The following is a 22,612-nucleotide window of genomic DNA, read 5'->3' as shown; positions in this document are numbered from 1 at the left end:
TTGATGCCAAAGTCTAGCACAGTATATGCCTACATATTTGGAATTGACTATCATTAGAACTGCAGAAAAAACAAATGCTGCCAATCTGCCTTGCATTGAAGACCTGTATACTGCGCGAGTCAAAAAGAGGTCTGTGAAAATATTTACTGACCCCTCGCATCCTGGACATAAACTGTTTCAACTCCTACCCTCAAAACGTCACTTGCACACCAAGACAACTAGACACAAAAACAGTTTTTCCCCAAATGCCGTCACTCTACTAAACAAATAATTCCATCAACACTCAAAGTTTTTACTAAGTCTGCACTTCTATTTCTACTAGTTTTTTCTCATCATTCCTATCACCCATTTCCTCACACTCAAGACTGTATGACTGTAACTTGTTGCTTGTATCCTAAGATTATTATTAATATTGCTTCTTCATTGCTTATTTGACCTCTATGACAATTATTAAGTGTTGTACCACATGATTCTTGACAAATCTATATTTTCTTTTATGTACCAATGCACCAAGACAAATTCCTTGTGTGTCCAATCACACTTGACTAATAAAGAATTCTATTCTATTCCTAAGTTTAGTTAGAATTTTGAATAAACATTGATAGGAATGTAGTGCACAAACCAACCAGATTTCTACACTGAAAAGTTATTATTTCTCCTGTCTACTATCTAAACCTTTTTGACTTTCTTATCACAGTTGCCTTGTTCTGGGGCAGGTGCCTGTCTGTTAGTCCAGGAACGCTATAGTTTCTTCATTTTTAATGCATTTATTTGATGGTTGCATCAGTTTTGACTTGCAAGCAAATGGTATTTCTTACAGATCTTGAAATGCATCCATGCTGCTACTTTGTTATGCCATTGCTTGTAGTCAGTTTGTGCAATCTTCTTTAGTTAGGCAGTTTACTATTAGCTTGTTTGGCAGTTCCTTGATTGGGGTATTGCTTAGTTCTTAATTGTTTGTGTGATTTAGTCCTATGCTTGAGGACCCCTGTTAGCCTAATAGAGCCTAAATAACTCCAGGATAGCCTACAAGAAGTACCAAATGCAAATTAATACCATTTGGATCGTTCAAAATAAGGGCCAGATCCAACATGATTCCCAAACGAACATTATAATCCTTAAGGGAGGAAGGCGAGGCCGGCCCAAACATCTCATCCTGTCCGCTCGCTCAGAATTTTTGACTTTTCAGCAACGAGAGCCTTGCTTTCGTTTCCATTACCCGTCAGTCGGACGTGCACCCCGCCCCCGGTTGCCACGGCCACTTGCCAGTGCGCACGCGCAAATCTTTCCAAGCGTAAACCATCCTTAGAGGACTGTGTCGTCAGAGGCAAGATGGCGGCGTCCAGCGAGTGAAATGGTCCCGGCATTCGCGGGCGCTCAATTTAACCTCGTTTCTGTTACAGTTTCCCCAACGCCTCGGTGATTTATTCACCTTTCTTCTCCTCTCAGATGTTGCCCTTCGGTCGCGGTTTGCACCGCTTGGCGGTACCGGTGGTCGTCCGGTGGCGGTTGCAGAGAGCGCGGAGCAGCGGAACTCCGGCCGAAGAGTCGCCGGGCACTTCGAAATATGACGTCATTGTCATCGGTGGGGGCCACGCTGGCGTGGAGGCCGCTGCTGCGGCTGCCCGGGTGGGAGCCCAGACTTTGCTTATCACGCAGAAAATTGACTCCATAGGTAGGAGCTTATGAATATGGCCTCATTGTATTTGAACAAAACCTAGTCCAAGGGTCTCCAACCTTGGCAGCTTTAATAGTTGTGGTCTTCAACTCCCAGAATTCCTCAGCCAGCTTTGCTGGGAATTCTGGGAGTTGAAGTCCACAACTTACAGTTGCCAAGGTTGGAGAACTCTGACCTAGTACTGTACACCACATTAGATTACCAAAAAGAGAAAGTGTCTATGGAGATTCTCAGTCGTCCTGGTCATGGTTCTCCCTAAGGTGTTTCTTCAACAGGCAACTGGACTTTCTGGGTGTTTTGTTTGTTTGTTTTTAAAGATGTTTTGCTTCTCGGCCAAGAAGCTATAATTATAAATACAGTACTATAATTATTTTTGCATAATTTAAGGATGAATCCTGAGTCCTTCCGGAGTTGGAGGCATACAAATATATCTATCTATCTACCTACCTACCTACCTACCTACCTACCTACCTAGATCAATTTGAATCAACCCTCCAGGAAAACTCAATACTTTGGGAGGGAAAAATAACAAAAATAGCTTGGATGAGAAGTGAAAGGTCTTCGAAAGAAAATCCAGAAAGTAATTGAAAAAGCACCTTTGGAGACTTTAGGGTGCTATCTCTGTTATCCCATCCATTATAGCTAGTTGGATTTATTGTATTGGGCATAACCAATTGGATTTATTGTGTAAATTATGGTCCAATTAACAATTTAAGCATGAGAAGCGTGCTGTGTAACTATACAAGTGATGGCGAACAGTACTGAAAAGGGAGTGTGCCACGGGTGGGAGGCATTGAGGGAGAGCTTTGCACTTGTCTGAGCCACAACCAGGAATAGGAGTTGCCTAGGAGGCATATGCCCAACGCAAAATATACTTCTGGTTTCTGGCACATGCATGTGTGCCATCCAGGAAGTCTTCAGAGAGGGGTGGCATACAAATCTATTATTATTATTATTATTATTATTATTATTATTATTATTATTATTATTATTAAATATATTGTTACTCATGTCCTAGTACTAAATTGTAAGGAAGTTGCTATTTCCAACCCACAGGAACTGTTTTTCTTGCCTGTCAGCCTTTACACCCATTTGTGTGTGTGTGTGTGTGTGTGTGTCTTTATATATACCCCTATATAAAAACTGAACCTTGCATTTGGTGCAGGACAAATGTCATGCAACCCTTCCTTTGGTGGAATTGGGAAAGGACATCTCGTAAGAGAAGTGGATGCACTGGATGGCCTCTGTGGTCGAATCTGCGATCAGTCTGGAGTGCATTACAAAGTGCTAAACAAAAGAAAAGGACCAGCAGTTTGGGGTTACAGGGCACAGATTGACCGAAAGCTCTACAAAGAGAATATGCAGGTGAGATGGGAAAGAGCAAAGTGGAAAAATAGGTTGTCTTAGACTTTCTTTCAGGAAATAAAATGGCAGTCAAATATCCAATTGGATTTATTATTTGCCAAATGAAATAAGTAATTGCTAAATGAATAAATAAAAGATACACAAGTGCTTTCTTATAGCATTAATTCTAAGACATTTTTGAAAATGCTCATTAATCTCTTTTATTAACTTTTTAAAAGTACTGTTGCCTCTTACAAGATACTGAAGGAATACATAAGGCTTCGGATACAAAGGTGTACCAAATTGCTAGTACTTGTAAGGTTTTTGTTTGTTTTTCATTCCATAGGAGGTCTTGATCAAGCAAGGGTGTTCAATTCTTTTTCCTTCCCCAGTAGAAAGAAATTCTGCAAACCCCATTCTTGACCACTTGTGAGGCATCAGTGGAAGATCTGCTGTTGAATGTACCAGAGCCAGATCATCCTGGCAAATCCTCCGTCAGTGGAGTCATTCTGGGTTAGTATTTGAAGAAAGTGCTGCTTCCCGAATCAAGGATTCCATTCATCTGCACTGAGAATCATTGCTGTGGAAATCTATTTCTAGGGACTGGAGAAGCCTAGTTGCGGCCAGTGATAATTGGTGTATAAGGTTCTCATGACTAGGACTTCTCTCCTCCTCCCTTCTCTCCCAAGTTATTTTTTTCAGGTGCTGCTTTGTAAAGTAATCTATAAGAAAATGTATCTCCTTTCCTTTGCGTGAGAACATGGTGGCAGGTGGAATTTAGTTTAGGAATTAGCTCAGTTAACCATAGAAAGTAGTTTTGCTTACCGTATTTTTCAGAGTATAACATGCACTGGAGTGTAAGATGGACCTTAGTTTTGGGGGAGAAAAATATGTCTGCCAGATATTCATCTGGCTAGCATCCTTAGTTTATTCAGATTCAGCACATTATTTTAGCCCCTAGTTGGGGCTTAAAAAAACCTTATTCGGAGAGAGTAGAGCTTGCAAGCTGGTAAGAGCTGGGAACATCATTAGTACCTGGTTAGGGTTGGAAAGAAACTGAGCAAGTAGAGCAATAAAAAAAAGCCCGCAAAGACCTATGGCTGGAAAAATATACTTTGCAGAGAGTAACAGTGAAAGAGCTTGCAAGCAGGTAAGAGCTGGGAAGATTGTTAGCACTTAGTTAGGGCCGGGGGGGAAAGATTCAATGACTCTTTTCCTGCCCAGAAATGAATTAGTGTTGAAGGGTAAACACTAAAAACAGTTTCATTAATAAAAGATTGGAAACTCTCTTGTATTTTAAATAGTAGAATGCAGGTGATCAATGAATGGAACAAAGGCAAAAGAATCCCATAAAACATATGAAAATAAATACAGTGGTACCTCGAGATACGAGTTTAATTCGTTCCGGACCTGGGCTCTTAAGTCGAGCAGCTCTTATCTCGAACGACTTTTCCCCATAGGAATTAATGTAAATAATTTTAATTGGTTCCAGCCCTCAAAAAACTCACAAAGTTAGTCTAAATTATGCAGAAAGACATGTTTTTAATGAAGAAATGTACATGTACATATAAATGAATAATGAAGTTTCTTTCACTTAACTTGTAAACTTTCTTAAACTTTTAAATTTACATATGTACACAGTAGCCTAATCATCTGAAAGAAAGAAAGAAAGAAAGAAAGAAAGAAAGAAAGAAAGAAAGAAAGGGGGAAGGGACAGGAACAGAGGAAGGGAGCAAGGAAACTTATGAAAGGGGAGAGTAAGAGAGGAAGGACTGAAGGGAGGGAGGGAGGGAAGAAGGTAGGAAGGAGAAAGAAAAGAAGAAATAGAGGAAGGGAAGGTAAAAGAGAGAAAGAAAAAGAGCAAGAAAGAAAGAGAAAGAAAGAAAGAAAGAAAGGGGGAAGGGACAGGAACAGGGAGGAAGCAAGGAAACTTATGAAAGGGGAGAGTAAGAGAGGAATGAGTGAAGGGAGGGAGGGAGGGAGGGAAGAAGGTAGGAAGGAGAAAGAAAAGAAGAAATAGAGGAAGGGAAGGTAAAAGAGAGAAAGAAAAAGAGCAAGAAAGAAAGAGAAAGAAAGAAAGAAAGAAAGGGGGAAGGGACAGGAACAGAGGAAGGAAGGAAGGAAACTTATGAAAGGGGAGAGTAAGAGAGGAAGGACTGAAGGGGGGAGGGAGGGAAGAAGGTAGGAAGGAGAAAGAAAAGAAGAAATAGAGGAAGGGAAGGTAAAAGAGAGAAAGAAAAAGAGCAAGAAAGAAAGAAAGAGAGAGAAAGAAAGAAAGGGGGAAGGGACAGGAACAGAGGGAGGAAGCAAGGAAACTTATGAAAGGGGAGAGTAAGAGAGGAATGAGTGAAGGGAGGGAGGGAGGGAAGAAGGTAGGAAGGAGAAAGAAAAGAAGAAATAGAGGAAGGGAAGGTAAAAGAGAAAGAGAAAGAAAGAAAGAAAGGCAACTTCAAAGAAAGGCTCACTGAGCATCTCTCACTCTCTCTCTCTTTCTATCCCTCTTTCTTTCTTTCTCTTCCTTTCTCTCTCTCCTCTTCCTTTATCTCCTCTCTCTCTCTCTCCCTCTTTCTCTCCCCCCTCTCTCTTTCTCTCGGTTAATGCAAAGAGCCGCTGCAGCCCGCCGTCCCCAGGAAAGCAGGACCGCTCCGAAGCCTGCCCACGTCGCGAAGGGGCTCGGCGGGAGAGCGCGGAAGAGCAACAGCCGTGGGAGACGAAGGGAGAGAAGCCGGCAGAACCGCCTTGAAGGCATCCAGCCGTCCCAGGCGCATAACTTTGCTGAGAGCACTTTCGTCCCGGGCTCGTCCCCCGCCGCCTGCTTTTCTCTCTCTCCTTCCCTGCGCCGCTGCTCCGCTCGATCGGAGGCTCCGGAGACCTGCCTTTTCTCCCCCTTCCCCGCCGCCACCGCCCGCTGGCTGCAAGCGCTCTGCCAGGCGGCCAGGAGGCATTCAGCGCGTGGAGGAATGGGAAGCTCAAACGCCGGTGGCTTCAGCTTCCCATTCCTCCATGCACTTCGCCCTGAATGCTTCCTGGCCGCCTGGCAGAGCGCTCGCAGCCCGCCGTCCCCAGGAAAGCAGGACCGCTCCAAAGCCTGCCCACGTCGCGAAGGGGCTCGGCGGGAGGGCGCGGAAGAGCAACAGCTGTGGGAGACGAAGGGAGAGAAGCCGGCAGAACCGCCTTGATCCAGCCGTCCCAGGCGCGTCTCGGGGTCTGCCTTGGCGCATAACTTTGCTGAGAGCACTTTCGTCCCGGGCTCGTCCCCCGCCACCTGCTTTTCTCTCTCTCCTTCCCTGCGCCGCTGCTCCGCTCGATCGGAGGCTCCGGAGAGGCAGGAGCTGGGCGCTGTTATGCGCCAAGGCAGACCCCGAGACGCGCCTGGGACGGCTGGATCAAGGCGGTTCTGCCGGCTTCTCTCCCTTCGTCTCCCACGGCTGTTGCTCTTCCGCGCCCTCCCGCCGAGCCCCTTCGCGACGTGGGCAGGCTTCGGAGCGGTCCTGCTTTCCTGGGGACGGCGGGCTGCGAGTGCTCTGCCAGGCGGCCAGGAAACATTCAGGGCGAAGTGCATGGGCGCTGGCCTGCCTTTTCTCCCCCTTCCCCGCCGCCACCGCCCGCTGGCTGCGAGCGCTCTGCCAAGCGGCCAGGAGGCATTCAGCGCGTGGAGGAATGGGAAGCCCAAACGCCGGTGGCTTCAGCTTCCCATTCCTCCATGCACTTCGCCCTGAATGCTTCCTGGCCGCCTGGCAGAGCGCTCGCAGCCAGCGGGCGGCGGCGGGGGGGGGGGGAAGAAAAGGCAGGCCAGCGCCCGGCTCCTGCCTCTCCGAAGCATCCGAGTTAGGAAAGCCCTACTTTCCCCCCCCCAGCCAAAAACTCAAAGCAGCGGGCCGGCGGCTATTCAATGTCGGGGCCGCACGGGCGGTTGCGCGCGCTCCCGATCTCCCTGCTAGGCCCCTCGGAATTAAAAATAAAAAAAGGCTTTGTGGGCGACAGTCCCCCCTGCCACCGTTCGGATCCCCCCACCCCCAAGCAGAAGCCAAGGACCCCCAGAAGAGTGGGGCGGCAGGGGAGGCGAACGCCTCTCCGCTTACCAAGTGTCGGGATACGAGCCGAGAGGAGCCGGGCGCTGGATTGCCTTCCTTCGTTGTAGCGGAAGCTGCCGAAAGCGTCAGGGGGGCGCGGCTCCTCTCGGCTCGTATCCCGGGTGTGAGCTCGGGAGGCGAACAAAAATGTCGCTCTCCTCCGAGCTCTTATCTCGAGTTGCTCGCAAGTAGAGCAGCTCGTATGTCGGGGTTCCACTGTATAGGGATTCTGGCAAGTCACATACTGGCAAGTTCAATTCTGACCATTGAACTTTTGCCAATAAGGATCAGCTGATTTTGTTGTTGCAAAGATGCTTTTCAAAAGGCAACTGGGCTTTTTGGTTTGTTTTTGAGGATGTTTTGCTCTTCTTTCAAGAAACTTTTTCAGCTCTTCTGTTTTTGTTGTTCTTGTTGTTTCTATGTATTAAGACAGCATCTCTGGAGATTTGTTTCAAATTGACAGAAATATCCTTAAATTACACTGTTCTAGTTAAGTGTGTGTATTGCCTACTGCAGTGACGGCAAACCTTTTCTTCTTCGGGTGCTGAAAGCATGTTTACGTGCTATCGCGCATGCACGAGTGCCCACACCCATAATTCAATGCCTGGGGAGGGCGAAAACAGCTTCCCCCAGAGGTCCTCTGGAGGCTGGAAACGGCCTGTTTCCCAACTTCTGGTGGGCTCAGGAGGCTCGTGTTTTCCCTTCCCCAGGCTCCAAAGGCTTTTCTGGGGCTGGGGGAGGGGAAAAAAACACACTCCCCCATTCCCCTAGAGGCTCTCTGGAAGCCAAAACCGCCCTCCCAGAGCCTCTGTGCAAGCCAAAAATCATCTGGCTGGCACGGAAATGCGCGTTGAACCTAAGCATTGGCTTGCGTGCCATCACATATGGCTCCACATGCCACCTGTGGCACCCACACCATAGGTTCACCATCAGTGGCCTATTGTCTGCCTTTGTTAGTTGTATATGGCTTGCTGTTATGCCCTTTGTTAAAAGGGCATTATAAATAAGCGATGATGATATGATGATGATGATGATTATTATTATTATTATTATTATTATTATTATTATTATTCAGACACATAGAAACATAGAAGTCTGACGGCAGAAAAAGACCTCATGGTCCATCTAGTCTGCCCTTATACTATTTTCTGTATTTTATCTTAGGATGGATATATGTTTATCCCAGGCATGTTTAAATTCAGTTACTGTGGATTTATCTACCACGTCTGCTGGTAGTAATTAATTATTAAAAGTAATTATAGTACACAAAAAAATTATGCATAAACCTTTGTTGTAAATGAGATCATGTAAGTACAGTGGTACCTCTACTTAAGAACTTAATTCGTTCCGTGACCAGGTTCTTAAGTAGAAACCTTCTTAAGAAGCCATTTTTCCCATAGGAATCAATGTAAAAGCAAATAATGCGTGCAAACCCATTAGGAAAGAAATAAAAGCTCAGAATTTGGAGGGGGGGAGGAGGAGAAGGAAGAAGAGGAGGAGGACAGTCGTTGCCGAAGGAAGAAGGTAAGGTGAGGAGAATTTTAAAAATCCCAAACTTTAAGGCTTAAAAAAAAAAGAGGGACTCTGAGATGGCAAGGAGGAGCATGCGCCTCCCATTCACCCGGCGTGAGGCTGCCTCCCATACACTGCCTCCCATACACTGGTTGCTTCTGCTGCTTCCTGCTCCCTCTTCCTTCCCATGCTGAAGGGCTCTCCTTTCCCTCGCTCGCTTTGTAGCCGGCGCATTTCCTTCGCTGTGGTGACTCCTCAGCTGCCCAGAGCGAAGGGAGTGTTTCTTTTCTCTGGGCACTGGCAGAGGTTAATTCCCTCTCAAAGCGCCCAGAGAAAGGAAAATGCTTTGTTTGCTCTGGACTGCCAAAGCCTCCTTAAGCGCCACCAAAAGGCTCCTCTAGCAGCCCAGAAAAACCCGAGATGGCCGGGATTAAAGGGGGAATGGCAGGAAACTGGCTGGACCTTCGTGCCGCTCTCAAATTTCCTGGGAAACTTTTCTGGGTTCGGGTTCTTAAGTAGAAAATGGTTCTTAAAAAGAGGCAAAAAAATCTTGAACACCCGGTTCTTATCTAGAAAAGTTCTTAAGTAGAGGCATTCTTACGTAGAGGTACCACTGTATAAGATAAGTATAAGTTTAAACATTAACATTGTATGGTTTGGAGTGGCATTCCCTAAATTAATATCCTTCAGATATCTTAGAACCGTAACTCCCAAAATGCAGGCAGATACCAGATTGAAGCTGCATTAGGATTTTATACAATTTTAATGGGATTTTCTTTTCTAAATTGTAAGTATCCGTATTGATCTAAATCTACTTGCCTAAAAAATGCTTACAATTTTCGACTATCAGAAATGATACATGGTCTGTTTCATTTTCTTTTTCCATCCTCAGAAGATGGAAGAAAAATCCATTCTGGGAGTGTCATTCTAACTACAGGGACATTTCTGAGAGGGATGGTTCTAATCGGGTTGGAAATGCATCCTGCGGGACGAATGGGAGACCAGCCCTCCGTTGGCCTGGCTCAGACACTGGAGAAGATTGGATTTACCATGGGAAGACTGAAGACTGGAACTCCTCCACGGTTGCTGAGAGACTCCATTGATTTCACTCATCTTCGCAAACAGGAGCCCGATAACCCTCCTGTGCCATTCAGTTTCCTCACTGAAGCTGTGTGGATTAAGGTGAGCCAGAAAATGCAGAGAAGTGCATATAGTCCTGGTATTTTCCAGCACATGAAGAGGCATGGCTGTTTTCACATGGAAGGGGTCTGAATGGCTAGGGCCATTATTGATTGATTGATTTGATTTGATTTGATTTGTATGCCGCCCCTGTCCGTAGATACGGGGCGGCTCACAGCATACAATGAAACAATTCATAATAAATCTAATAAATTTAAAAAACTTTTTAAAAAACCCTTTATTAAAACAGACATAGAGACAAACATACCATACATAAATTGTATAGGCCCGGGAGGGGGGTGCCTCAATTCCCCCATGCCTGACGGCAGAGGTGAGTTTTAAGGTACATGGTGGACCATATTCAATTTGAAATTATGGAAGAAAGGATAAATTTGGATAATGAAACTGAGTTGGAACAGCTGATGGGACGGTGGGACAAGGTAAGACGATATATGACGAGCAGAATCCAAGACCAAGCTACAAGAAATAAATTGGAATCACTCTATAATATGTAAACAGATATATTGCTCTTGGTTTAAGTGGACTATAAATGAAACACCCCCAATTTGGTGGTGGGGAATGTGTGTGTGTCGGGGTGGTGGGCCCAATTCACTACGCACTGTTTTATGCTGTGTGATGTTAAAATTGTTAAAAATCAATAAAAAATATATTTATTTTTTTTTAAAAAAGGAGTTTACGAAAGGCAAGGAGGGTGGGGGCAATTCTAATCTCCGGAAGGAGCTGGTTCCAGAGAGTCAGGGCCGCCACAGAGAAGGCTTTTCCCCTGGGACCCGCCAGACGACATTTTTTAGTCAATAGGACCCGGAGAAGGCCAACTCTGTGGGACCTAATCGGTCACTGGGATTCGTGCGGCAGAAGGCGGTCCCGGAGATATTCTGGTCCAATGCCATGAAGGGCTTTATAGGTCAAAACCAACACTTTGAATTGTGACTGGAAACTGATCGGCAACCAATGCAGACTGCAGAGTGTTAGTGTAACATGGGCATATTTGGAAAAGCCCATGAATGCTCTCGCAGCTGCATTCTGCATGATCTGAAGTTTCTGAACACTTTTCAAAGGTAGCCCCATGTAGAGAGCATTACAGTAGTCGAGCCTCGAGGTGATGAGGGCATGAGTGACTGTGAGCAGTGAGTCCCGGTCCAGATAGGGCCGCAACTGGTGCACCAGTTGAACCTGGGCAAACGTCCCCCTTGCCACAGCTGAAAGATGGTGAACCTATGGCATGTGTACTGGAGGTGGCACACAGAGCCCTCTGTGGGCATGCACGCTGTTGCCAGCTCTTCTGATTTCCGGTGCGTGTACGCACTCTGGCCAGCTGGTCTTTGTGAGTGCCGGAAACCCAAAGACCAGGTGGCCGGAGCCTGCATGTGCACCGGCCATCTGATCTTCGGGTCTCTGGCACTCCAGCACACATGCACAGGCTTCTGGTTTAGACACTTGGTGCCAAAAAGATTTGCTATAACTGGGCTAGGGGGTTTCATAAAAGAACCCCTCCTAAATCAGGGCCAAAGCCTATATAATGTAGCAGTCAATGACATTTTTCAGAGAATATCTCAAAGCAGGTTGTATGGGTTACCGTTCCCTTCCTGTCTTTCTATATATGGAATGGAGAGATCTGAAGATGGTATTTCTCTATTGACCAGCAAAACTTTGCATTAGCTGGCATAGAAATTCTAATTAGCTTTTGATTTATTTTTTTCTAGTGAGTGCAATCCAAAGTCCACCGAGTGTATATTTGGCATGTATAAAAATTATTTAATGCATTCACCAAAAATCCTGACAATTCTTTTACAGCCAGAAGATCAGTTGTCCTGTTATTTGACCCACACCAACGCTGAGGTAGAGCAGATCATCCGTGATAATCTTCACCTGAGCAATCACATCAAAGAAACAGTAAAAGGACCCCGGTGAGCCTCTATTACATTTCTTCATGTGTGAAGTGCAAGGCTCAGCAACTTTTCCAAATGGCAAGCACTGTCATGTGATTTTGTATAGCATTGTAGAAACCAAAAGTAGGTTTTAAACATGTGTTATAAAATTTTATTTTTAAAAATGAGTGGTAGTCAGCATATGATGTGACAGTCCTTTGGGAATAAAGATGGTGCTTACTTTCGGTTTCTTTCAAGAAATTAATATGTATTGGTTGTTCGTTGTTCAGCCTGAGAGTTACTGCTTTTTCTGTTGTTATTTTAACATTTTACTATATTATAAGCCATGTAGAATTGATGTAATGTGTCATGTCTTGTTGTTCACCTGAGATTGTATCTATCTTCTTTTAAGAACTGCTAAGGACCAGGTGATCTTTATTATGTCCTGATACCTAAAATCATAGAACTCAAAGAGGGTGTACATTTTTTTTCACAACACTGTATCAGGTGCCCTCTAGTGACTGATTCCCTCCATATGCCCATGTTACTCCAACACTCCGTAGTCTGCATTGGTTGCCGATCAATTTCCGGTCACAATTCAAAGTGTTGGTCTTGACCTATAAAGCCCTTCATGGCATCGGACCAGAATATCTCCGGGGCTGCCTTCTGCCGCACAAATCCCAGCGACCGATTAGGTCCCACAGAGTTGGCCTTCTCTGGGTCCCATCGACTAAACAAGGTCGTTTGGCGGGTCCCGGGGGAAGAGCCTTCTCTGTGGCAGCCCCGACCCTCTGGAACCAGCTCCCCCCTGAGATTAGAACTGCCCGCACTCTCCTTGCCTTCCGCAAACTCCTTAAAACCCACCTCTGCCGTCAGGCATGGGGGAACTGAAATATCTTCCCCAGGCCTATACTGTTTATGTATGGTATGTTGTGTGCATGTTTTTTTAAAATTATGGGTTTTTAGCTTTCTAATTATTGAATTTGTATTATACACTATATTGTTTTCTGTTGCTGTTGTGAGCCACCCCGAGTCTGCGGAGAGGGGCGGCATACAAATTTAATAAATGAATGAATGAATGAATGAATGAACGAATGAATAAATAAATAAATAAATAAATAAATATTACTGATTCCTAATATCACCACTAATCTCTGTGATACTTGACGGAGTATAATAAAGCCCTAAAATAAAATAAGGGATAAACATACATTCTGAGGAGCTTAAAATCTAAATGTCAGTCCATGCAGCCAAAAGGAAAAATAGCTGTCAAGAAGGGGGAAAAGCACAAATACAACTGCATTGTACTGAGTCATGATTTCTATAGTTTCACCTCCTCTTGTTGAAGGCTTTTGAGCAGGATGCCAGGAGCTGCAGTCTAAAACCTAGATGATCCCACAATTATAATAACATACTTTTAATCACACAGTTTCAATATTCTAATAATCATTATCATTAAACTGTCTTTAACTTAATCTGCTTTTTCCGAAAGTTACAATTAAACATTACAGTTTTGACGGCAGCTTTTGAATTGACTTGAGGTTCTGCTCACAAATCTTTGTCAGTGTTATGCATCCCTGTATTAGAAGCTGAGGAATTCACCACAAAATGAGGCCCTCCCAGACCTTTCAAGTGTGTGAGCAAAGGCCCCGTAGGTTGCATGGAGTTGTTTCTTTTTTCCTGTTCTCATGTGGCTTCTATCATTTATTATCGTTTTTGGTTTGTTTCATATTGTATTTTGTTTTGAATTGCAAGCTGCCTAGTTATTGGGAATTGGGGGGGGGGGGCATACAAGTGAATAGGTTAGCTTCCTGATGGTATTGACGTTCTGATTTAGCTATCTGTCCTGTATCTAGATACTGCCCCTCCCTTGAGTCTAAAATTCTACGTTTTCCGAATCGCCAGCATCAAGTCTGGCTGGAACCTGAAGGTCTGGATTCCGATGTCATATACCCACAGGGAATGTCCCTGACCCTGCCTTCTGAGATCCAGGAAAAAATCATCGGTCTTATCAGAGGCTTGGAACATGCTAAGATGGTACAGCCAGGTGAGAAGTTGGGAGAAGGTCAGGTTTTGGGGTAAGCAGTTTGATTTGGAAAATCATGTTATTTCCTATGTTCTCCCACTCGTGGAGGGATTTACCTGTTCATCTTTTCCTCCTTTCAGGGAAATGGTTCACTAATCTGTACTTCAGCACCCATAGAAATACTTAATATCAAGATTTGTAGACTTACGTTTTCTGAACAAACATTGTTAGTCAAATTATTTTATGTTAAGATATTCATGAGCTAGGAGATCCCATGTTAACAAGGTTAGCCATTGAATAGGCAAAGCAACTAAGTTAACCAATGGGAGCTAACCACTTTTGAGTCTGTGCAGAGAATCGAAACTGGAAATTTAAGCTTAAGGCTGGGTGTTGCTTCAGTCCTCTCTGCACTTTCCTCTCTGCAGAAATGAAACTAATTCCTGCTTATGTTTAGTTGAAGAAATAATCTGCTAATGGTATAGTAAATTCATGTTATTATGTTTATCAAGAAGTTATTGAATCCAACTGATTCAGTCATCTGTGTGTGCTTCTGGTTTTGATTTTGCGACAAACTTTATGATTTTATCCATACCAGGCTATGGAGTCCAGTATGACTTCCTGGATCCACGTCAGCTGAGTCCCTCCCTAGAATCTCGTCTGGTACAGCGTCTATTCTTTGCCGGACAGATCAATGGCACAACAGGCTATGAGGAAGCTGCAGCCCAGGTGGGTGACTTGAGAAAAGCATGCAGGAAGTGGACCAAGATTCAGAGCCAGCATCTAATTTCATCATTGACCACGAGATACTTTACTAGTTCATTCAGATTAAACGACTGTTCCTCGTTCTTGTAAGGGCTTTCTTAGAACACACAACAATGCCCTTTTCACACAACTTTAGAATGTGTGCGATGAGGGATTTTTCTCTTGTCCTAGAAGAAATCTGGGGTTCTGGCTGCCTAAGGTCCAGTCATTTATCTTAACATTCATGCTTAACAAATGAATATTTGGGTTGAACAGCAGAGGGCCCTTGAAGATGTAACAGAGATGAAGCCAGGGATCTTTGTTTTATTGTTTTGAAAAGCTGTATTAGTGTTAATAATGGCAGTGAAAAAAACGAATCTGACTTAGACATTATTTCAATGTCTAAGTGAGGAGTGAACCATATTTTTCTGAATAAAAGGATGCTTGGTTCAAAAGGAACTAAGGAAAGGAACCTCTTTCTAAAGGAAAAGTTATACAAGACAACAGAGATGTCACTGGGGATGTGTCAAATAATTAATTTGGTGCAATAAAGGGTTTTTCAAGTCAAAGAGTTACTTAATCAGACATTAATGTCTAAGCCCTATAAACACATCCCTCTCCCAGCTTGACCAGCTTTATTTGCTAACATTTAAAATAAGTTTTACATTTAGAAATCATCTTAATTGGTAACAAAGTGGACCTGAGCTTCTGCTCTCTGTTGGCATCATCTACATAGCTGTTGGTCATTGCACTAGCTTTCCCTATTGAGGTTCCCTTTTAGATCTTATTCTTCTTACTCTAAACCATTCATTGTTTGCGTTCTTTTAAGATTTTCAGTTTTCCTTCTGCTGGAATCCTTGGCTCATGGATTTTTCCCCCCTAGGAACTTTCCAAGGTCTTTCAGGTTAATTCCCTCCAGGGCAAAGCTGGCCAATTTGTAAAGAATTACGTTTCAATTCAGTCTCTGGATCTGCTGTTTCTTCCCACCACTAATATGGAGACGTGACTAGACAGTTATAAACGTTTTTAGACTATTGATTTACAGAGATAGAGCATTAAAGATAAGAACAGAAGTGATTTGTCTCCTGTAGGCCTCTCACACCCATACCTCACCCTGAAAAAAAACTACTGAAAGGAAAGTTTTTGTCTTATAAAGAAAGTTTTTGTCTTATAGCTGCCAAACTTTTATGTGGTGACTTTGTGACTCTGGGGACCCAAATTGGATATTGGAGAGCCACAGGGGTGGGTTACTGTCCGGATAGGGGGAATCACAGTGGGGTAGCAAAAATGGAGCTCCACCTCAGAGCACCCAATTTGCACTGAAAGATGTTGAAAGAAAATGCAAAGCGTCCTGCATAAGCCATGCCCACAGTGTGGTAGTAAAACTTTTGATAGCCCTTCACTGGAGAGCCATATATGAATCTTTGGCTGCCCCCTACTACTCTACAGTTAAAGTAGCTTGTCCAAAACAGTGGGCTGCAACATCGATCAAACAGACCAATAGTATTTGCTATCCAGTCATATTTTCCTTATAATTCTCTTTAAACCATGGTCATCTTGCAGGGCATTGTTGCTGGAATCAATGCAGGCTTGCGGATCCAGGGGAAGCCTCCTTTTATCATCAGTCGCACCGAGGGATACATTGGAGTTTTGATTGATGATCTTACCACTTTTGGCACCAAAGAGCCGTACCGGATGTTTACTAGCCGGGCAGAGTTTCGGATGTCCCTGCGACCAGATAATGCCGATAGCAGGCTCACCTTCCGAGGTAGTCACCCCTTCAACATCTTCTTTTGATACCCTCCTCATTCTGTCCTCATTCCAGGTGCCATTCTTTTTTCTTTTTTTTCTTTTTTTGGGTATACATTTCAAGGCTACCATGAAGCTGGTTGTGTGTCACAAAAGCGGTATGAACAAGCCTCCTTGATGAAAGCAATGCTGGAAGAAGGAATGGGAGTACTGAAGTCTGTTCAGTTTGGTTATAAAATGTGGCGGCAGCTCGTTCCGGAGGCCAGAATAAGTCATCACCATAATTTCCCTCGCAGGTTATGGTTATTCCTTTGTTATTCTAGAGTTTTGTTTACTGAGGCATATAACCATCATTCTTGCATTCCAGTTCTTATCTTTTACTAGAACAATCTAGTACAGTGGTACCTCGACATACGAGTTTAATTCGTTCCAGACCCGAGCTCGTAAGTAGATCAACTTGTATCTCGAACAAATTTTCCCCATATGAATTAATGTAAATAATTCTAATTAGTTCCAGCCCTCAAAAAAGTCCCAATGTTAGCCTAAATTATGAAAAAAGACATGTTTTTAATTAATAAATGTACAGGCAACACGTATAAATAAACAATAAAGTAAATAATGAAAAGAGAAATGTACAAAATACAATAAGAAAATGTATAAAACACGGTACAGTAACCTTATCTTGGCGACAGACGAGTGCGGCTGTGTACTGTAGGCTACGTAAACAACACTTTCTTAAACTATCATAAACATAAACAAAACAACAATTCCACTTTTTTGGGACCCATGATGCACACAAAAAGTTCAGATTAAAATATACACTCGCTCTAAACACTGACACAGCCGAGATGAGACTTTGTTTTGCACGCTAACGTGTGCAAATGGCCGAGATAACCGGAAGCAAGGGGATTCTGGGTCAGAGAGGCGATGCGCCTCGCGTCGCAGCTCGTAACTTGGAATACTCGCATGTGGAGCAGCTCATATCTAGAGGTACCACTGTACATGTATGGATTTTAAGAAATTATTTGAGTGCACAAAGTTGTCCAGGTATATCTTTGAAAATATAAATACATTTCCTTCACCACTGATTTGAATGAGCCCAGATGCATGAGAAATTGAGCATTGTTTGTTTAAAAGATTAAGCTTCCCCATACATAGCCAATAATGCATAGGCTATATGCATAGCCAGTAATAAAACCCACTAAGATGCAAATTGGATAAAAATGCCAAACAATAAAATGAAATTTAAAAAAATAAAATGTAAAATGTAAAATAAAAGCATTTACAAACTAGATAGCAGAAAGCTATTCACTTCAATTCCAAAAAATGTGACTTAAAATGCAATTAAAAGCCAATGAATAAGCCTGAGAAAATACATGGGTTGTCTTCATCTCATGTCAAAATGATGCTTATGTGGGCACCACTTGAGCATCTCTGGGAGGGCATTTTATAAGTGACATGCCACCACTGAGTAAGCAATCTTTCCTGCTCTAGACTCACATTACCTCTTTGGTGGGAAGATTTCAAGGAGCCTCTCCTTGGAAAAACTTAACACCCAAAGAGGTAAATATGGGAAAAGGCAATTCTTAAGTAACCTGGTCCTTAGTAAGATGGTAGGATCAGGGGCTGTGTGCTGACAGCTTCAGTTAGATGAAGTAGGAACTACAGTTTATAGGAACAATAGAGAAATCTAACAGTTTGTGATTCAAATATAATCAAAATTTCAAAACAGAAAAAAAGAGTTCCTGGGTATACTTGTTTGATTTATTGAGACACATTTAGAGATTATTTCACTGCTTAATAATAGGATGGCTTGTTTCTTTTTGTCTAGTGCTCTAGAAATTTTCCGGAATCCAGAGGTCAATATGGATATTTTAGCTAGAGCTCTCCCAGAATCCATGAAAAAATTCACTGAATGGAAACTACTGGCAGAAAGGCTGAAAATAGAAGGTACAGAATATTTTATTGGGTGGTATATAATTAAAATAGTCACAGAATTTCTTTTGCAAAAATTTAGCTCAAGACATAGGTCATAAATTCCTGTCAAACTGAGGACACACTGAATTTCTATGAAAAATAAGTGCTGTAGGAAGAAAATGTTGTCCCTTCCCTTCTGCAGTGCAGAAGGAAATTAAGCACTAGACCCCGTCGAGCTCCATGGTTCAACGAGGAGCTCCGGGAGTTGAAACGCCAGAAGAGACGTCTAGAGAAGCGATGGAGGAGGAGTAAGTCCGAATCCGATCGAACACTTGTAAGAGCTCATATTAAGACTTACAAAGTGGCACTCAAGGCGGCAATATGCGCGTATCATGCCGCCTTGATTGCATCAGCGGAATCCCGCCCGACCGCTCTGTTTAGGGTGACCCGCTCCCTTCTTAACCAGGGGGAAGTTGGGGAGCCCTTACAGATTAGTGCTGAGGATTTTAACACATTTTTCGCTGATAAAATCGATCGGATCCGGACGGACCTCAACTCCAATTGGATAACAGAGTCGACTGACAATGAGTCAGTCGAGGTGACTGGGGCCCGTACTTGTCCATCTGTCTGGGAAGAGTTTGATCTGGTGACGCCTGATGAAGTGGACAAGGCCATTGGAGCTGTGAGTTCCGCCACCTGCTTACTGGATCCGTGTCCCTCTTGGCTGGTTTCGACCAGCAGGGAAGTGACACGGAGCTGGGTCCAGGAGATTGTCAACACTTCATTGGGGAGGGGGTCCTTTCCGGATCCCTACAAGGAGGCACTTGTGCGCTCCCTCCTCAAGAAGCCTTCCCTGGACCCAGCCATTCTTAACAACTACCGACCAGTCTCCAACCTTCCCTTTATGGGGAATGTTGTTGAGAAGGTGGTGACGCTCCAGCTCCAGCGGTTCTTGGAAGAAGCCGATTATCTAGGCCCTCAGCAGTCAGGATTCAGGCCCGGCTACAGCACAGAAACTGCTTTGGTCGCGTTGATGGATGATCTCTGGCGGCCCCGGGACAGGGGTTTATCCTCTGTCCTGGTGCTTCTCAACCTCTCAGCAGCTTTCAATACCATCGACCATGGTATCCTTCTGCGCCAGCTGAAGGGGTTGGGAGTGGGAGGTACTGTCCTTCAGTGGTTCTCCTCCTACCTCTCCGGTCGGTCGCAGTCGGTGTTAGTGGGGGGCCAGAGGTTGACTTCTACGCTTCTCCCTTGTGGAGTGCCTCAGGGGTCGGTCCACTCCCCCCTGCTGTTTAATATCTACATGAAACCGCTGGGCAAGATCATCCAAGGGCATGGGGTGAGCTATCATCAGTACGCGGATGATACCCAGTTGTACATCTCCACCCCATGTCCAGTCAACGAAGCAGTGGATGTGATGTGCCGGAAGTTTAACAGCCCTGGGTTAGATCTCTCCCTCTTTCTCTCTCTCCCTTCCTTCCTCTTTCTTTCCCCCTCTCTCTCCATCTCTCTTTGTTTCTCCCTTCTTTCCTCTCTTTTTTGCCCTCCTTCTCTCTCCCTCCTTCCCTCCCTCAATGTCTTTCCCTCACCCTCCTTCCCCCCTCTTTCTCTCTCTCTCTTGCTTTCTCTCTCTCTTGCTGTCTTTCTCTCTCCCCCTCTCCCTCCCTCTCTTGCTATCTCTTTCTCTTTTTTTGCTTTCTCTCTTTCTCTCCCTCTCTCTCCTTCTCTTACTATCTCTTTCTCTCTCTTTCTGTCTCCCCTCTCTCCCTCTCTCCCTCCCTCTCTTGCTATCTCTTTCTCTCTTTCTCTCCCCCCTCTCCCTTTCTCTCTCTCCCTCTCTTGCTATCTCTTTCTCTCTTTCTTTCCCCCCTCTCCCTCTCTCTTTCTCTCTCTCCCTCTGTTGCTATCCCCCCTCTCTCTCTCCCTCTCTTGCTATCTCTTTCTCTCTTTCCCCCCTCTCCCTCTCTCTTTCTCTCTCTCCCTCTGTTGCTATCCCCCTCTCTCTTTCTCTCTGTCCCTCTCTTGCTAACCCCCTCTCTCCCTCTCTTGCTATCTTTCTCTCCCCCTCTCCCTCTCTTTCTCTCTCCCTCTCTTGCTATCTCTTTCTCTCCCCCTCTCTCCCTCCCTCTCTTGCTATCTCTTTCTCTTTCTCTCCCCCCTCTCCCTTTCTCTCTCTCCCTCTCTTGCTATCTTTCTCTCTTTCTTTCCCCCCTCTCTCTTTCTCTCTCTCCCTCTGTTGCTATCCCCCTCTCTTTCTCTCTCTCCCTCTCTTGCTATCTCTTTCTCTCTTTCTTTCCCCCTCTCCCTCTCTCTTTCTCTCTCTCCCTCTGTTGCTATCCCCCTCTCTCTTTCTCTCTGTCCCTCTCTTGCTAACCCCCTCTCTCCCTCTCTTGCTATCTTTCTCTCCCTCTCTTTCTCTCTCCCTCTCTTGCTATCTCTTTCTCTCCCCCCCTCCCTCTCTTTCTCTCTCCCTCTCTTGCTATCTCTTTCTTTCTCCCCCCTCTCCCTCTCTCTTTCTCTCTGTCCCTCTCTTGCTAACCCCCCCTCTCTCTCCCTCTCTTGCTATCTCTTTCTCTCCCCCCTCTCTCCCTCTTTTTCTCTCAGCAGTGGCAGCAGGGTGATCAGCTGTGAGGCGGAGCTTCGGAACCGAGGCACCGACGGCGGCGGCTAGACATGTTGTGCCCAGCTAGGAGGCGGTGTTCTCGCCCCCCCGCCCCCCCAGCTGAAACTGACGTCCGGCCGGGGCGATTCTTCCCTGGCCGGACAGGCATGCATGTGCTGCCAAAGGCAGCGTGTGGGCGAGCCTGTGCTCTGCGCAGGCGCGCCCAGCTAGGAGGCGGTGTTCTCGCCCCCCCCCCCCCAGCTGAAACTGACGTACGGCCGGGGCGATTCTTCCCCGGCCGGACAGGCATGCTGGCATTCTTGTGCTGCCAAAGGCAGCGTGTGGGCGTGCCTGCGCTGTGCGCAGGCGCGCCCAGCTGGGAGGCGGTGTTCTCGCCCCTCCCAGCTATCGCAAATATCGGCGCCGCGTGTCACCGAAAATGGCTACGCGTGTTAGTGCTGACACGCGTGTCATAGGTTCGCCATCACTGCCCTAGGCTATACAATTTATGCATGGTATGTTTGTATGTATGTTTTGTTTTTTAATAAGGGTTTTTTAGTTATTTTAAATATTAGATCTGTTATATGCTGTTTTTATTATTGTTGTTAGCCGCCCTGAGTCTACAGAGAGGGGCGGCATACAAATCTAAAAAATAAAAAATAAAAAATAATAATTACATGAACTATGGAAAAAGCAAATCTTAACTTGTGGCTTTGAAAAAAGCCAAGCTTACTCACATCACTTTTCTTGTGATATTATTCCTCATGATAAGGCATTTGTTTTCCATTTGCACTAAGAAATAAATAAAAAATCCTAAGCAATTGCCATAGTATACAGTTGTGGGGGGGGGGGGGGGTTTCCTGTACCCTATTGTTTGCTTCTTCAATCATGCTTTTTTCCCCATGGCTTTTCCTACAAGCTGTTTATGGTTTACATGTGGCCAATCAAAAGCTGGAAATCGAGGAAGTACGTCAAGATGAGGCTCTCCGTTTACCTGAAGATCTTGATTATCTCACTATCGATGTATCTCTATCCCAGGAAGTGCGAGAGATACTGCATGCCCACCGCCCCCCAACGGTAAAGTACTGGAGGAGGCAGAAAGCTTAATGAATTCTGTGTAAACTGTGTTACGTGTACCCTGGAAGAGTTAGACATTTTCAAATGTGGTGTTACATACAAGTAGTCTCCAATCAGCAAACTCTCTGCCTTTATTTGAAATAAAACAGGAGAAATATATCTAAAGAAATACTAACAATTGACTTTGCATGGCAGTTACAGAGATAATAGTTATTAAGTTATTTATCTTGGTTATCTTCTTCCCATAATCACCCCCTTTTTAATCAGTAAATTTGGACTTCACCAGTTCATTTTTATCCATTGTTGGCAAAAGAAAAAAGAAAAGATCATAAATGGTTTCCAATTTTTTAAATAAAATTAGTAATTGCTTCTTCTCGAATCGAGCAGGTCACTTTAACCATTTCTGTAAGCTCTGTCATTCTCATAACCCCTTTCTTTGGTTGTTTCTGAAATCTGTCTTTGTGCATCTAATAGCCTCATGACAGTTATATTATAAAACTTGCTCTTTTGCCTTCTCTGGTTTTAGATCGGCGCCTTCAGCCGCATCCCTGGAGTTACACCAGCTGCTGTTTGTCATCTACTGGGATTTGTGAAAAGAAACCATAAAAGAGCAGAGCAGATAGACAATTTATCTAGGACTGCTGAGCCATTGTCTGCTGCGGAGCTGCTGGGTCAAAGAAAGTTTGAAGCTACTGGTTACAAATAGTGCTTTTGAACCAGAGCCACTGAACCATGATGGGTATTCCTGGTGCTTACAACTATAAATCCAATTCAGTTAATGTATATCATTTAATACATACATAAATATTTATAACAACCTCA

At 44.5% G+C, this 22,612-nt stretch overlaps 1 protein-coding gene across 1 annotated transcript; it reads left to right on the top strand.

Moving 5' to 3' along the window:
• Positions 1-1,307: 1,307 nt before the first annotated feature.
• MTO1 (mitochondrial tRNA translation optimization 1) lies at positions 1,308-22,612 on the top strand. Its single transcript, XM_070732976.1, has 12 exons — positions 1,308-1,675; positions 2,844-3,043; positions 3,418-3,535; positions 9,500-9,789; positions 11,602-11,714; positions 13,532-13,722; positions 14,297-14,427; positions 16,006-16,210; positions 16,316-16,487; positions 18,023-18,141; positions 21,633-21,790; positions 22,317-22,612. Exons 1-12 carry the CDS (start codon positions 1,450-1,452, stop codon positions 22,494-22,496), a joined length of 2,103 nt encoding a protein of 700 aa, XP_070589077.1. The 5' UTR covers positions 1,308-1,449; the 3' UTR covers positions 22,497-22,612.

Source organism: Erythrolamprus reginae, chromosome 1, assembly GCF_031021105.1.
Source record: "Erythrolamprus reginae isolate rEryReg1 chromosome 1, rEryReg1.hap1, whole genome shotgun sequence".
Lineage (NCBI taxonomy): Eukaryota > Metazoa > Chordata > Lepidosauria > Squamata > Dipsadidae > Erythrolamprus > Erythrolamprus reginae.
Note: the sequence above shows the minus strand (reverse complement) of the source record. Positions and strands in the feature narration are given on the sequence as shown.

What these genes read in the sequence shown, in the direction of transcription:
- MTO1 (XM_070732976.1), top strand. Translation starts at nt 1,450, where the DNA reads ATGTTGCCCTTCGGTCGCGGTTTGCACCGCTTGGCGGTACCGGTGGTC. An exon ending in GCAGAAAATTGACTCCATAG is followed by an intron (nt 1,676 to 2,843) that starts GTAGGAGCTTAT and finishes CATTTGGTGCAG; the next exon opens with GACAAATGTCATGCAACCCT. An exon ending in TGCTAAGATGGTACAGCCAG is followed by an intron (nt 13,723 to 14,296) that starts GTGAGAAGTTGG and finishes TATCCATACCAG; the next exon opens with GCTATGGAGTCCAGTATGAC.